This window comes from Cyprinus carpio, chromosome B16 (genome assembly GCF_018340385.1).
Source record: "Cyprinus carpio isolate SPL01 chromosome B16, ASM1834038v1, whole genome shotgun sequence".
NCBI lineage: Eukaryota > Metazoa > Chordata > Actinopteri > Cypriniformes > Cyprinidae > Cyprinus > Cyprinus carpio.
The window spans coordinates 18,107,901-18,123,652 of record NC_056612.1 but is presented as its reverse complement, the minus strand read 5'-3'; the positions used below and the strand labels follow the sequence as shown (position 1 = coordinate 18,123,652).

The 15,752-nt window shown below is 35.0% G+C and overlaps 2 protein-coding genes across 3 annotated transcripts; one reads left to right on the top strand and one right to left on the bottom strand.

Annotated features, from left to right (window-relative positions):
* Positions 1 to 448: 448 nt before the first annotated feature.
* On the bottom strand, positions 449 to 7,897 carry LOC109104857 (tumor necrosis factor receptor superfamily member 5-like). Of its 2 annotated transcripts, none has more exons than XM_019118166.2 (8): positions 7,453 to 7,895; positions 6,072 to 6,197; positions 5,825 to 5,980; positions 3,989 to 4,082; positions 3,266 to 3,342; positions 3,006 to 3,122; positions 1,923 to 2,030; positions 449 to 922 (listed from the first exon to the last, which is right to left on the bottom strand). In XM_019118166.2, the coding sequence occupies exons 1-8, from the start codon at positions 7,484 to 7,486 to the stop codon at positions 753 to 755; spliced, it is 882 nt and encodes a 293-aa protein (XP_018973711.1). In that variant the 5' UTR covers positions 7,487 to 7,895; the 3' UTR covers positions 449 to 752. The 2 variants fall into 2 exon arrangements, 1 of the variants encoding a protein (XP_018973711.1); XR_006156721.1 differs by having other exon boundaries at positions 782 to 922; positions 1,317 to 2,030; positions 7,453 to 7,897.
* A 2,365-nt stretch (positions 7,898 to 10,262) lies between these two features.
* On the top strand, positions 10,263 to 15,637 carry LOC109104855 (complement C1s subcomponent-like). The gene is made up of 11 exons (XM_042741240.1): positions 10,263 to 10,367; positions 10,657 to 10,855; positions 11,797 to 11,977; positions 12,095 to 12,217; positions 12,764 to 12,957; positions 13,057 to 13,204; positions 13,393 to 13,508; positions 13,923 to 13,998; positions 14,314 to 14,439; positions 14,534 to 14,617; positions 14,713 to 15,637. Exons 1-11 carry the CDS (start codon positions 10,300 to 10,302, stop codon positions 15,462 to 15,464), a joined length of 2,067 nt encoding a protein of 688 aa, XP_042597174.1. The 5' UTR covers positions 10,263 to 10,299; the 3' UTR covers positions 15,465 to 15,637.
* The last annotated feature ends 115 nt before the right edge of the window (positions 15,638 to 15,752 follow it).

Here is a 15,752-nt window from a genome sequence, read left to right as displayed (position 1 = left end):
GAAATGTTACTTTAAATTGTAATAATATTTCTCAATTTTTAATAAAATATATGCAGCCTAGGTGAGCACAACGGCTTCTTTCCAAAACATTAAAAAAAAAAAAAATATATATATATTATATATATATATATATATATATATATACTATATATATATATATATATATATATATTATATATATATATATATATATATATATATATAATGATTATTATGTGAAACCTTGATCCATTTCAACAAGACCGACAAAAATGAAACACCTTCCTCTTTGCAATTTCCTCATTTTACCTCTAAGGGGCGATAATGGACTTGGAAACAATATTTTGCTAACTCGAACTAACAGATCTTTAAAGAAAAGTCTACGGTGTCAGTTGTGACATCTTCTGGTAAGACCTGGTATATCAAAATGACAGTCTTCACCCTTTTGCTTTTACACAAAGTCAAGGGATTATTCAAATACCAATTGTTTATTGAAATGAAACGAAACATCTAGAAAAAAAGCAACTTAAATGAAGAAAATACATTGTTATTACTACAAGAGAGAACATAATGTGTAACTGCAGTATCTGTTTATGTTTTCATACATGTAGGTTTTTCTAAAATATGTATTCAATCATTTTTTTTTCTATAAAAAATAAAATCTAGTTATTTACAAATTCTTCCAGAACAGAAGTAAAGCTTCTATGCAGTTAGATAAAACCACTCTATACTGTAGATAATTGTCAGGCTAATAGGATGTTTGTGAGCCAAGGTTAATCGTTCCATTCAGACTCCTGCGGCTCCGACTGATAGTTCGAGTGGCATGTGATGCTGTCTGTATATCCATTTGCGGCAGCTGAGGGCCTGTATTTCTCTGACACTGTCAGCGTTGGCAAAAATCCATCACACTGTATGCTGCTGTCCATGTCTGGGTACTTTCCAACTGAGGAAAAAGAGAAGAGAAAGTTATCAATCAGTGATTGGCTAAACATCTCAGTAATCTGTGTCCTTTTTGAACTAATTTTTTTTAACTTTTTAATAATATGAATAACGTTCAAATGTATTCAGAAGTAATGTCTGCTGACAATTCAGCATTGCCAATACAGGAATAAATTGCATTTTAAAATATTTTCAAATAGAAAAGTTAAAAATATTCGAACATATTTTACTGTATTTTAAATCAAATGATTGGTCTGTCTTAGCGTTGCTCTTTCAAAAGCATTAAAAACTCTTTAAATGTTACAAATTGTCCAGGTTAGGTGTAAACAGTTTCTTGTAAATGCATCTTTTGAGATTAGACAAGAAAAGCTGATTACTGTAAAAACTGTAACTTCTACCTGTTTTCACGATATGACTGGTTTTACAACAGTATGCGATTCAGACCCATGTTTGGCAGAGACATCAGAGACTTTATCGCCCACGGCAAATTAACTGCTGGAGGAAAGTGTGGGAGGCCAAAACAGCTAAACCTATTTGGTTAATTGGCATGCAATGAAAGACAACATATATGTGGTTTGTACCCTTCGTTTGCGAGTTGATAACAGGTCAAAGGAAACTTTGTAATGATTTACACAGTGACACAAAGCAATAGTTGAAGTCATTACAAAATACGGCATTGCTTATTTCAAAACTCTCCTGACTGTATTAAATGTGTACTGTGGGAATGTTTGGTGAGATTCTAGAATGCTGTGTAAAGTTATCTGAAAGATTTCCAGGTCACAGCTTTAGAAATATTAGACGTGCTTTCAGAAGCAACACTGATTGAACTGAATCAGCATTGAGCTGAATAACAACATTACTGTTTTAAGTTGAGCTGAACTGAACTTGTTCCATAATTGATGAACTTTACACAGTTATTGAATTGAACTGAATCAAAACAGGACTGACTGAAGCTGAGAAATAGACCTGGCCTACATTTACACATTTATAGTCATACAGTTTACCTAAATGTGTGAGCTGCTGATGTTCTGCATTCTTCTCCACATCACAGTCTGCAGGGTATTTTAGGATGTCTGGAGGAAACACTGGCGAGATGTGGCTTAAAGAAATCTCTGAGAACACAAAATGTCAGTTATGACTCATGATGTATTATATGTTTTATATTTTTGACTGTTCTTTAGATTTGCATTTACCATATTTACCATACATTTAAATGATTTATTTGATAATTACTTAGTTCTTAATTTAGAAAATTCCACAAATGTTTATGTGAGAGAGACAGACGTCATTTACAGTAGTCTGTATTTTACTTCCATTTTTAACAGACTTTGTTGTGCAGTTTGTACACCACACTGATACATGTCTGCGAGCTTGTATGTAAAACTAAAAGGATGTGGTTTACCAGCAGCAGTTTAATCTTAAGCACCTTGTGCACTAAGCAGTAAGCTATTGACAAAGCCTACAGCATAGTGCTTTGTGTGCATCCTCACTGATGCTGGAAATCAGTGACAGCAGCAGATGTATTATCTTAAATATCAAAAGATTTCAGAGCAATTTATCACTCACTGACCTGCATTAGACATTGTATATGTGGGAATACATATGCATATGCATCTGTGTTAGTAGTATTAGTGGCAGAGTTTGGGTTTGGTTTCCCATCAGTCAAACGTGCGTTACTGCTAAATGACCCTTTTATGTACGTCAGTGCAAAATTCTGCTCACCCATCATCGAGGACAATTACAGTCAATCTAGAACTGCAACCTACAGATCTGATGTGAAGTCAGCTTGACCTATTTGACCACTGAGTAAAAATGCTTGTGACCAGTCTCTAAGAACATGATTATATCAGTGTTATATCAGTGTTTTCATATTTAATATCTATGTTGATGATTCCTGGATTTATTCTAAATCCGCTTGCTTTCTAAATATGTGCTGTCAAAATTTATTGTGAATGTAGAATACATTAGGTGGGAAATGATTTCTAAATCATGATCTCTTTGTGAAAATACATGCGTGCACATGTTTATTGAGTGAGATGGGACCTTATATTTTACAGTACACTTACTGATATATTACACTTACTTACCTAATCTTTTTGACTGACGTTTGTTTCTCCAATAAACTATAAACAGGATCAGAAATATAATCACGGCAGTAATCACGATCCCTGCCCACAGACTAGCAGGCAACATCCAAGAACAAGCTGAAATAAAGGACAAATAGTGAGTTTACTCATTATCCAGGTCTGGTAGGAAGGATTTTTTCCAACTCTTTTTACACGCACATTGATCATGGTGACATTTCCTATAAAATAAGAGTTTTTCCAGTAGAGGTATAGAGACTTACATGCTTTAAATTGTCCACACACAACATCTGATTGGCTGGTCCCAGGAACCTTCAGATGTCGACCCAGATCATCACAACTGTAAAATGACAAATGAGGCAAATGATTTCAGAAGGGAAACTGTGTCACGTTTTATTTCTATCGAGCAAAGGAAAATTAAATGGAAACTATTATGTATGTGTATAATATTAGTTTTGTATGTGTGTATTGCTTTGTGTAAATGTAGAAAAAAGAAAAGAAATATGAGTATGTCAGTGGGAGTTTGAGAAAGGAAATGATACCTACCCACTCTCCTACTCAGTGTACGTCTACACTTTTACTGAATAGAAGCAAATGAATGCGGTCTTATTTCGTGTAGGAGAATGACAGACACGTTTACGTAAAACCTGTAATGGTTATACATAAAAGCTGTGCATTCCTCCTCTATCATTTGTTTAAATCAGATAGTGGTGGATAAGAAAGGGCATTACAGAGAGAAATTGTATAGAGAAAAAGTTAAGCTGAAGACAAAACATCTTTGGTTGTGTAACTTGGAAATAAATAATATGAGTCAGAAGCATGTGATTGTTTCGCAAAAGAACATTTCAATTTAAAGGACTTTTTAGTCATATATATATATACACACTGTGTGGGGGATTCTGTGAATATGTGAGAAGTTAGTCTGTCAACTCTGTCAGTTGTGAAGTTGCTACAGGATACTGTAGATGTACAACACTGACTGTCACCTTGTATAATTTTTGCAGCTGGAAACGTAGTCGTCCACATCACTGTAGGTTCCCTCTGGGCAGGGACTGCACACAGTGTTTTTCTGGAACGTGTCTGCAATACAGCTTCAGTTATTCAGCAGTTCTTCTGCCACATATTCCACTCTGAACAGTCTATTGAATTAGTTGCAGATCTTCTAGCAGGTATATCTATGCTTCTGTGCAAACTCAACTGATTATTTTTTGACTTGTCAATATATGTCACTCAGGATTTGTGGCAAACTGTAGTGATATGTTCACATGGTTTATGACATGACTAAGTTAAGTTAGGTTCATTTTCCCTTCCCATAGTCTTTGAACTATCTGAAGACATATTGAAGGATATGTAGATGGATTAAAGAAAGTGTGTGGTAGTTTTGTTTTAAAATGTACAGTAGCTACTTTACCGAAAAGCCGCTAAATAAAGGCTACAGCTATCAAAAGCATCTTTAGTTTAGGTGCTTGGTGAAATGAACAGTCATCTTAGTCCTTATAGCAACTGTCAGGTTGTTAAAAATGCCCAGTAATTTCAAAAGTCACGTTTGAGGTATGACTGTAATATTTATGTACCAAACGTGAGAGTCTTTGTGAGTAACACATAGCTTGTATTGTACTCATAAATCAAAACCGCCATTCTAAAACCCATTGGAAATTCCAAAGGGACCCATGACAAATTAGTCTTTCGATCAGCTTACAAATTGACCTCATAATTATATATTATATTCAGTGTTTGGAAGGTTAATTTGGAAATGTAATAGGTTACAGATTACAAGTTACCCCATTTAAAATGTATTAAGTAGTATAGCTATTTCTATTACTTTATTAATAAGTAATGTACCTGATAACATTTGATTACTTTTTTTTAAACGTCTAACACGTTTTCAACTGTTAATCATTTTCAACCATTTAAACCAGGAATGGTTAACTTTACAGTAGTACTCAACACTGCTTACAGTCAGATTTTTTCAAAATCCTTCATCACTTGAATTAAGATTATAATAATTTAATTTTGAAGCACAGCCAGCACAAGATCATTTTGAGGTTGAATACAGATTTAAAACCATAACAAGAAATTTTAATAGCTTTAATAGCTATGATACTGTTTTTGAAATTAAATATTTGCATAGCCATGACAGGAAACACTGGCATCTAACAATATCTTGGAAAAACAGTTCATTTAAAAAATATAAAGCATGTATATAAACCCAAATAAAACAGTTAATATAACAAATAAAATAAAATAAAACAGTTATCGAACAAGCATGTGTCCTATTCTGTGTCCTAAACTCTTGAAACACTGGTGTCAATGCAAGAGCAGTCAATACAATTTGGGAAAGAAATCAATTAAATCTGTATGTGTGTGTGTGTCTGTGTGTGTGTGTGTGTGTGTGTGTGTGTGTGTGTGTGTGTGTGTGTGTGTGTGTGTGTGTGTGTGTGTGTGTGTGTGTGTGTGTGTGTCTGTGTGTGTGTGTGTGTGTGTGTGTGAGAGAGAATATTCAGATGTAACTCCCTTTGTAATCATTAAAATTTTAAGTAACTGTAATTTAATTACACTTTTTTTCAGTAACTAACAGATTACAGTGGCATTTATTTTGAATTTAAATTAAATAATGCTGTTACATGTTACTCCACAACACTGATTATATGATATATTTATTTATAATAGTTAGATTTTTCACAGTATAACTGAGACTTAAATAAGTAGATATCTTTATATTTCAGTTGAAAATATTTCAAGGATTGTCATATTTGGAGGTACACTAAGGGATCAAATATTTTGAAAACCAAATGTTGAGTAAGCAAAGGTTGATAACTTACGACGAATGGCAACTCCTTGCCCTGGAGGACACGTGGAGACCGGACTGCAGTTATCGCAGTGGGATTCACTTATGTGTGTACAGTAGTATCCTGGCTTACACCTGCACTGCGTGTTTTTGTCTTCCTCACACTCCTTTACCATCTCCATGTTGCTGGCTGTCACACACACACACCCAAACATTACTTATTGAAAAAGACACGTGGAATTATTAGTAATAAAAACCAGAGTGAGTGAATGTGAAATTACTGCTGGAGCACTCCCTGCAGGCTCGACACTGGCTCAGTTTGTTTTCCTCATCAATAAATGTACGCCGTGGGCAGGTTTTACACACTGTATCCAATGTGGCATTGCAGTTGGCAAACATATATTTTCCTGAGAAAGAAAGAGAGCTCAGTTTTTGCACAAGACTCCACAAGCACACAATTTATTTTTACTTTTTTACCTTACAGTAAATTGCATGATAATTTGGTAAGTGTCACAAAATTACCACAGAACACAAGACAAATTGAATGTAAATTAACTTCAAATCATGTCACTGTAAAACACTGCAGACAAGAAAAAGTGTTTGTTTGCCCATAAATTGGGATTCAGTGTGGTTGAAAATAATGGCTTTCCTTGGCAAAAGCACAATAAAGCATTATTCAATGTTTTCTTTTGTGTTTTCTAGAAGAAAGAATGTCATAATTCTTTGGAACAAAATAAGGGGAAAATGATGACAGAATATTATTATTTTATTTATTTTTTTATAGGCCTATATATATTTTTTAAATTGTATGGATTTCATTGCAGTAGACCCCCCCCCCCCCAAATCAAACCAATGGTAACTGCAAACAAATAATACATCTCAAATTATAATTTTTAATGCATGTACAATATGAAGTCAGTTCTCCTCAAGTTCACACAGGTGTCCTACCAGAATAACCATAGTAGTAGTTCAGCACATTAACTATGAACATCCTCCGCTAAAGTCTGTCCAGCCAGAAAGTGTTCAAATGCCTTTTGGCTTCATTTCAATTATATACAGTTTTAAAATTTCAAACATAAGCTCACTGTAAAATATTTTGATGGAAAGGTGCCCCTGAGCTATCTTTCATTGATTAAATGCTGTTTAGTAATAAAATGTGGTGAATACATACATATTAGTCCACCTTATATGTCATTATTTCAAATTGATAGAGAATGTCCTGTGTTATGTTTATACGTAAATTCCAGTAACCATCAAACAGTTGTTAGCAGGGTTACAGTACAGGATTTCCGCACTACGCCAGGCTCTAGTGGGCTGATTTCATGTTGATAAAGAAACAATGTGATGACTAAAAATAATACCCTGTATCTTAAAGTCAATTGAATGGCAAGCTGTGTCTCTAAATTTTTCACAAAACACAGGCGAATTGAATGTAAATGAATTTCTAATCATGTCTCTGTAAAACTAGCAGTAACAAAAAGCAGAGGATCAATCTTCATCGTTTATTCTCACACAATGGTTTCTGAACTGCTTCCATAAAGCTGCTCAAAGTATTTTGACTAGCAATAAGTGAAACAATACATTAAGCATTGTAATAGATTCTAATATTAAAAACAGCTAACAATGCTGTTTTACAGTTTTGATACAGTATAGAAATCCCACCTTTTGGACATGTGCTGCATTTCACATCTCCCATCTTGGCTACGTTCAGTGTTTTCTCGATTTGGTCCTTTCAGTTTGAACAGTTTTGTGTGGTCATATGAAGTCTGTTGACTTGTACACCCCTTAACACCAATTATGGAAGTGATGTCTTGATCCGGTCATGTAAGTTGCCAAGGAATTGATGATTATTCGGTCATGCTGACCCGAGCTATTGCGTCAGTTGTCTTCTTCTCTTTTCTTTCTTTCTGTCTGTCACGCTTGCTTGCTTTGTCTTTTTGTGGGGTGTCTCAGTTCATCCGCTGCAGTAAGGGGAATCATTTTTTTTTCTTTCCTTTCTGTATCTTTTGACGTCACTCACTCTTAACCCCCTCTGTAACTATTTTTTCTGCCCTCTGCGCTGGAAAGCCCCACTACCTTTATCCACCCTCTGCACTTGAGCTTGCAGTCTCTTGCCTTCCTTCCTGTTCATGCAGCAATAAACCCCTGAGCCACACAGAGACAATGTCAACATGAGACCTCAGTTTATTGAAAAGTAATTGTGTGATTAGATTACAGCAGTCAACATTACTCATGACATCCACTAAAACAGCTGCTTCAATTACTGCTAGGCTGCCAAAGGTTTGAGATAATGAGGCAGTTCTCTAGGTTTACACCAACTATACAAGTGAGGAAGTGTATTGTGTTAGCAAAAGCTACTGCCAGGAAGTGTTTTATGCTTAAACTTTTAGTTTGATTAATAAGATTTCTGAATAATATTAGGCTATAACTCTTAATTCTTTCTGAATTGGGGCAGGAATGTTTTAGCAAAATGTATCTGCAAATATCTGTTGCTACCTGCTCTGAATCACACAGTGTGACCTAAATATCAGAAAAAAGTGAGGTCTGACTTAAAAACAAAACCTTGACTTCATGCTAAATTTAAAAAAATAAAATAATCTTTGTCTTTCTGTTTGCCTCTTTAACAAAAATCTCTTGGTTTTCCCCAATTGTAAGTCGCTTTGGATAAAAGCTTCTGCAAAATGACTAAATGTAAATGCAAAACCCACAGACAGCTTTGTGGAAGGCACTGCAATACCATCACGGTGAGAATGTGTGTGGGCTTGTTCCTACTCTTTTCCTCATTTGGTCAGAACTGTTAACAGTGTAGTTTCACATCTTTACTGTAATTTCTGATGCGAGTGCTGGTGTGCTGTGGAACGCAGAACCCTCTGCATATCAGTATGTAATATTTTATTGAATAGTATATGAAAAAAGGTATTTCTTCGAAATATTCATCTCATCTCCAACGTATAGCTAAGATAAAATATGCTGTCGTTGGAACAGACACTAAACAAAAAACATACTGTATACATTAAGGTGCTTTAATCACCCTTGTGACATAAAAAAAACTAATCTAATCAGTTTCCCAAGGCATATTCATATGAACTACTGGTGTCATAAATATCCACTTTATTTGAATGGTTATGTTATCTGAGGTATACATACTGTAGATCAGGGTTTTCAACCTTTTTGATGGCATGGAACCCCAAATAGGAACCCTTCAACTGTATATATTTTTAATGTAAATACACATACCTGTGTAAAATAGCATCTAGGCAATATTTACTTTTTAATAAGTTAACATTGTATGATTTTTCTACCCACAAGTTAGAAACATAAATCAATGGTTGTCAAAACAATAAAATAATTATGATTTAACTCATTATTTTCAAAGAGCCTTTAGAAAGAAGGATTCAAGGATTTTATTTTATTTTAGCACATCTTGTGTCCCCTTTCAAGTCCCTGGACCCCAGTTAAAAACTTCAGGTTCACAACAACAACAGAAGTGGGAATCATGGCCTACACTGAAATAGTGAACAATTTTACTTCCTTAGTTTTGTGTTAAATAAAGCTTTCTGTTTTACTTCCTTTGTCTTGTGACTTATAGCTTACTTAGCTCATTTGTAGGTAAATATATGAGACTGAGTGATTGGTAATGTCGCATAATTTGTGGAATTTTTTGGCAATGGTCATGTAATGTAATTGGTAAATGTACTGTTGCATTAGAGAAAATATTCAATTTAATGTGTACATCTACATATTTTCTAAAACTACACAACAGCAATCACAAATAGAACTAAACAGCTCTATACGCCAATCTATTGTACATAGTATACTAGCAAACTTCTGTAAAATGCAACATTTTATAATGACATTGACATTTTTTGTGTGGTTATTATGGTAAATATTTGTTGGAAAACATCCAAACGTCTTCCTCCGTGCCCCCATCTTTCTACTTACCCTCTAAACCTGCTCACTCTTTCCCTTTCCCATAATATCTATATTTGACTCATTTTCTCTTCCTCTTTTGTCTCCACCCCTCACTTTCTTCTCTTTTTCATTTCTGACACCAGGTGGCGTACTTACTCTCTGTCCGGTCAAAGTGCATTCATGGGTTTCAGCATTGTACTGCAGCCAATGTATTTCTGATTCATATGCATAAGTTGTCAGTTAACTGAAATAGTGTTCGTATTAGTAAATATGTTGACTTTTATTTATTTATTTATTTAAAACTGTGAACTCAAATTACAATGAAAAGTCCATTATACTTTTTTGGGCCACTTTACTTAATAATTTTATCAATGAACTGAACATAAACTGAATATGCTTTAAATGAATGTATAATTAGTGTTAATATGATGTATATCCCCACAACAGCCTGTCTGGAGCAGTCACTACTTGTTCCTCCTCCAGTTCACGTTAGTTCAAGGTGAACGCCCACTGACAGATGTTGGGAAACATTCAGTTTAAGTATGTTGACTGTTTTTTAGGGGAAAAGAGGGCTGGACATGATGATGCACACAGAACATGAAAGTGAAAGTGCAGAAGGAGAGAGCGGGCTGTGCTTTAACACTTCTCATCATGATTGTTTTTTGGTATGTATGTATTTCTCTACATAGTATTTTTCCTCTAACAAAATATTTCATGGATTATAAGTTTGAACGTTATTCCTATCTATCTATCTATCTATCTATCTATCTATCTATCTATCTATCTATCTATCTATCTATCTATCTATCTATCTATCTATCTATCTATCTATCTATCTATCGATCTATCGATCTATCTATCTATCCCTTTCTTTCCTACTTTACTAATTATTTTCCTAATATTTTCTCCCTTGTTTTTTGTTATGATTTTCCTGACTTTTCCCTTCCTGTCCAGTGTTATTGTCCTTCTCTTTCCCGTGTGTGGATCAGTGTCATTGGCTGGATGGGTGCAGTCACCTGGACATCCACAAGGGTATGACCCCCATTCCAACCTGACTTGGAAGAAATGTGCTCCAACCGGACACAAAATCACACTCACTCTCATACATTTGGACCTAGAAGAGAGTTTTGAGTGTGAGGACGACGCCTTGAAGGTGTGTGTACAAAATGCAAATAGTATCTTAGTGCACTTATAAGTGCAGTTTTTAATGTTAAAGGAACAGGTTACCCAAAAATAAAAAGAGGACATCCAAAATGTAGATGAGTTTGTTTTGTCATTGGAGCAGATGTGGAGAAATTTAGCATTACACAACTTTTTCACCTCTGCCCTAAATAGGTGCCGTCAGAATGGGAGTTAAAAAAACTGATAAAATATTGCAATAATCCATGAGTAATCAACACGAATCCATCCCATCGTATGAAACAATTCTATAATTAAGGTGTTTTAATTTTTAATCGTTGCTTCCGGCTAAAATACTCCATAATCCATAATACTGCTTCCCCTAGTGCAAATATCCATCCCCTGTTGTCCTGCCACATAAAAATCCATTGACTTTTTTGGACTGTTTTTGCTTGTAAATGGTGCATGATGTGTGCACATTTATCTCCTGATTCAGACAAGGTTATTTTTTCACTGGAGTAGGCAATATTATGGTTGGGACTCATATTTTAGCAGAAAGCAATGGTTTGAAGTTAAAAACATCTTTTTTAAATTTTTTTATAACAAACACACAGCTTTTCGCTTCACAAGATGGAAGTTGTGCTGATTACTTGTGGACTATTCTGATGTTTTTAGCAAGTGTTTGGATATTCATTCTGACGGCACCCATTCACTGCATTGGTGAATAAGTGATTTAATGCATCCAATGGTGAGCAAGTGATGCAATGCTAAATTTCTCCAAATCTGTTCTGATAAAGAAACTAACTCACATATATCTTGGATGGCACAAGGGTAAGTAAATTTTCAGCAAATTTTCATTTCGGGGTGAACTATTCCTTTAAAGAGAGTGTTTGTGTGAAAAGATCTACTACAGTGTACATTTTACATAGATTATTTAGATTTGTGTATTTGTAAGTGACAACTATTTTTCTCCAGTTATATGCAGATGAGGTGCTTCTTTTCACTCTATGTGGACGCAAGTCCATGAAGGAGCTGCAGGCGTCTGTCAACCCTTTCCTCCACTCTTCACCTGGCGGTTGTCTCTCTGCTTCATTTCTTGCAGACTACTCCAACACTGAGAGACACACTGGATTTCGAGGCTTTTACACCGTACAGGGTGAGAAACATGATGAGTAATACATTGACTACAGGGCTGAAAGCATTTGTGGGTCACTGAGAGTGTTATCAGTTATTGCTGATCTAAGTTTTAACCTCAAATCTTTCTGACTTTTAGATGTTAATGAGTGTATGGACCCTGAAAATGAGTGCACCCAGCTCTGCAATAACTACATTGGAGGTTATCGCTGTTTCTGCAGACCAGGTTACATCCTTGACTCTGATAAGCACACCTGCCAAGGTAATGAATGAGATTTTGATACATGTATTTTGGCTGTCATATTGATTTAGTGTAATTAATTATGTAAGGAATATAGCCAGCCAGTCATTATTAAAAATATATACAGTATATATATTGTTTATTATTACACATTTTACATAGCTACTTAGCAAGCAAATGAATACATGGACATGAACTACTGTATTCATTTGAAATAAAATTATTTCATAATTTGTATATGCTTCCACTAAGAAAAATATTAAAATGTGCTAAACAATCAGCATAGCAACAAGACTAAAGGGCCATTCACACCATAGACTATAACTATTAAGTTTTAATAATCATTGTAATTCTAAGAGAATATGGAACTCCACAGAGAAACTACATTGTTGGAATCACTTTCAGAATTAATTTTTCTAAGCGATGAATGATTAAAACATTGAGTCCAAGAGCTTGAGCATTTAACATGGCAGATGACATGACTGCAGCATGCGCTTATAATAATAATGTGATTGTTCATTCTGTATACAGTATGAATCAAGGTTTTGTTTTCTCTCTTTGTGTCAGTTAGCTGCAGTGAAGATCGCACAGGCTCGCAAGAAGGTGTGTTGATGTCACCCGAGTGGCCTGGGCCGTACCCAGAAAACGCAGTGTGTTCTTATACTCTGGCCGTAGAAGAAGGTCTTCAGTTTGAGCTGACGTTCACAGGGGTGTTTGATGTGGAGAAGAAAGAGAATGGAGAGTGCATCGACTCTTTAACTGTATGCAACAAGTTTAGTAAAATATCTGAACCAATCTTGTTTTTCTCTTTGTATTTCTCCTCATTGACCTCCTCTCTTTTTCCATATCCATTCCTCCAAATAAAACCTCTCTCTGGTGACGCTGAGACATTATGTGGAAGGGATGTCCCTTCGTCCCTGCTCACAAGGTCTCAACGTGTTGAGATTATCTTCAAGTCAGACCATAAAGGAGCAAACCGAGGGTTTAGCCTCTATTACAAAACAAGAGGTGTGCCTGTTGCCCCCCATCTTTAAAACTAAACAACAATATTCTGCATGTTCGGGATTGGTGGGACTACATGATTTGGGAATCAAACTCATTTGAAGGATCACTGTTCTGAATATTGATTGTTGATTGAAAAGTGCTGAGAATTGTTCCCTAACATGTTATGTTGTTGTTTATTTGCTTTCTGACAGGGATGAAATGTACTGGACCTGTGACACCTAAATCTAGTCTGTACCCGCAGGATTCTGAATATCTCACAGGCAACAAAGTTACAGTGAAATGTGACAAGGGACATGTTTTGAAATCAGTATGTATTTCAGGCTGATTGATTTAACCTTCTCAGGCTGAAGGGCCACAGATTTAAGTTATGGATTTGCTGAGAAACATTTTAGAAAATGTATTTTTAAATATCAATTAAAATTGACAATATAAAATGTATTAGTAAAGTAGTATATTTATATTAGTATAACTTATGAACCAATTTTATTAGTATGAATTATATGGTATAAAATACAATTTAATTAAATTGATAAAATTAATAGAATATTATTATATTATGAAATTATTTTAAATAAATATATTATTTAAAATTTGGATAGTATGCTGAGTTTTTGCTGATATCAGTCGGCATTATATACCAGCATGTACTTTATACTGTAGTTTATGAGTCAAACCTTTTTTTAATCATTGAAACTCACATTTAGCATGAAATATTCCATAGAATGAATCAGCTGAGGTTGAGTATACGGCCACATGCCAGAAGAATGGACAGTGGAGTCCTGTTATTCCCTGTGAACGTGAGAAAATGTCTTCTTATAATGCCTTCTTGTCTTGATTTGTGAATGTTGTTGTGTTTTTAAGATATACATGGGAAGAAATAATTATTTTATAATTTATTAAATAGGTTGTTTTCACTGCTGTTTTCCCTATATACAGTAAATGGCATGACGTGATGTTACAACCAGGCTCAATTAGCACAAACTTGTGGCATACAGTTTGATGCATGGTGGGCACACCAGTAGTACAATGCCCAGAAAATGCAGGAACCTGAAAAATGTTCATGTGTCATAAAAAAAAAAAAAAAAAAAAACACTTCTTGTTTTCTTCTTTAGCTGTGGATTGTGGCATTCCAGAGCTTCCTGAATTAATGGAGCTATCAGATAAAGATCATCCAACAACGTATCTGAACAAGATCAGTCTTAAGTGTGCAAATAAATATTATCAACTGGATAAAAATGGTGAGATGTGTATGGTTTATGTGAACTATGTTGACATAATTCTTAACAAAATACTAATTAGTTATACATTTTTCACTATCTTCGCTTTCATCAGATAATTTTATCTGTAATGCTGAGGGAAACTGGGTGTCTGAGAGTGGTCAAACATTAACTGAAGATTTGCCTAAATGTGAAGCAGGTACTCAGGTCATTCTGAACACACCTATAAACCCATACTTTATTTTTCATATCTCTTTTTCATATATGTCATATTTCTCTCTCTCTCTCTCTTAGTGTGTGGAATAAATATAGATGCCTCTTTTGGTGGCAGAGTCTTTGGTGGGAAGCCAGCCAGTCTGGGACAAATTCCCTGGCAGCTACTCCACAAGTCAAATCCCAGAGGTGGTGCATCTCTGATCAGTGATTATTGGGCTCTTACAGCAGCTCACGTAGTGGATGGATTTGAAACAACCACCATGAACTGGTTAGGTGGAATAATTCATGGTCAGGACAAAAATCCAATCACTATAGAGTCAGAAAAAATAATCATTCATCCAAAGTATAAAAAAGTAAGTCTGAATGAAAAACAAAGAAACTATGATAATGACATTGCACTCATCAAAATGTCTAAAAGGGTGCCCCTAGGTTCAAACATCAGGCCAGTGTGTCTGCCTGACAAAACAGATGAACCTGCGACAGAGCTCACAATCTCAGGTTTTGGCAGATATGAAGAAGTAAAAATGAGTAAAAATCTGCTTCATGCATCTGTCCAGATATATCCACTTAATGAATGTGATTCATTGGGTTTGCCTGTCACTGATAACATGATCTGTGCTGGAGGAGACCAAGTAGACAGTTGTCAGGGTGACAGTGGAGGTCCTTTGTTTTCTCCTGTTTTGGGCTATGGGTCTCCAGACAAGCCCTATCGTCTTATAGGCATTGTATCATGGGGTCCTCCTGGATGTGGCCATGAAAGCTTTAAGGGTTACTATACTAAAGTCCAAAACTACCTAGATTGGATCAAGGAAACTATGGAAAAAAACTAACATCAAATAACAAAAATACACCAATTGTTAAATGTAATACACACCAATAAAGTTACTCTCTGCTGTATCTGATTGATGTATGTTCATCTGCTATTTCTATGAGTAATTCATGACATTTTGAAACTTTTATATGAAGTTTTATACTCTCCAATAAAACCATTTTCACAAGTAAAGAATCTCAGCCTCTTATTTCCTATTCCTATTTTATAAAAAATGTTCTGGAAAGGCCTTTTTTGTCCAATGTTAGTACCATTACACTAATTTCATAGGTAATCCAGCAAGTAAAGT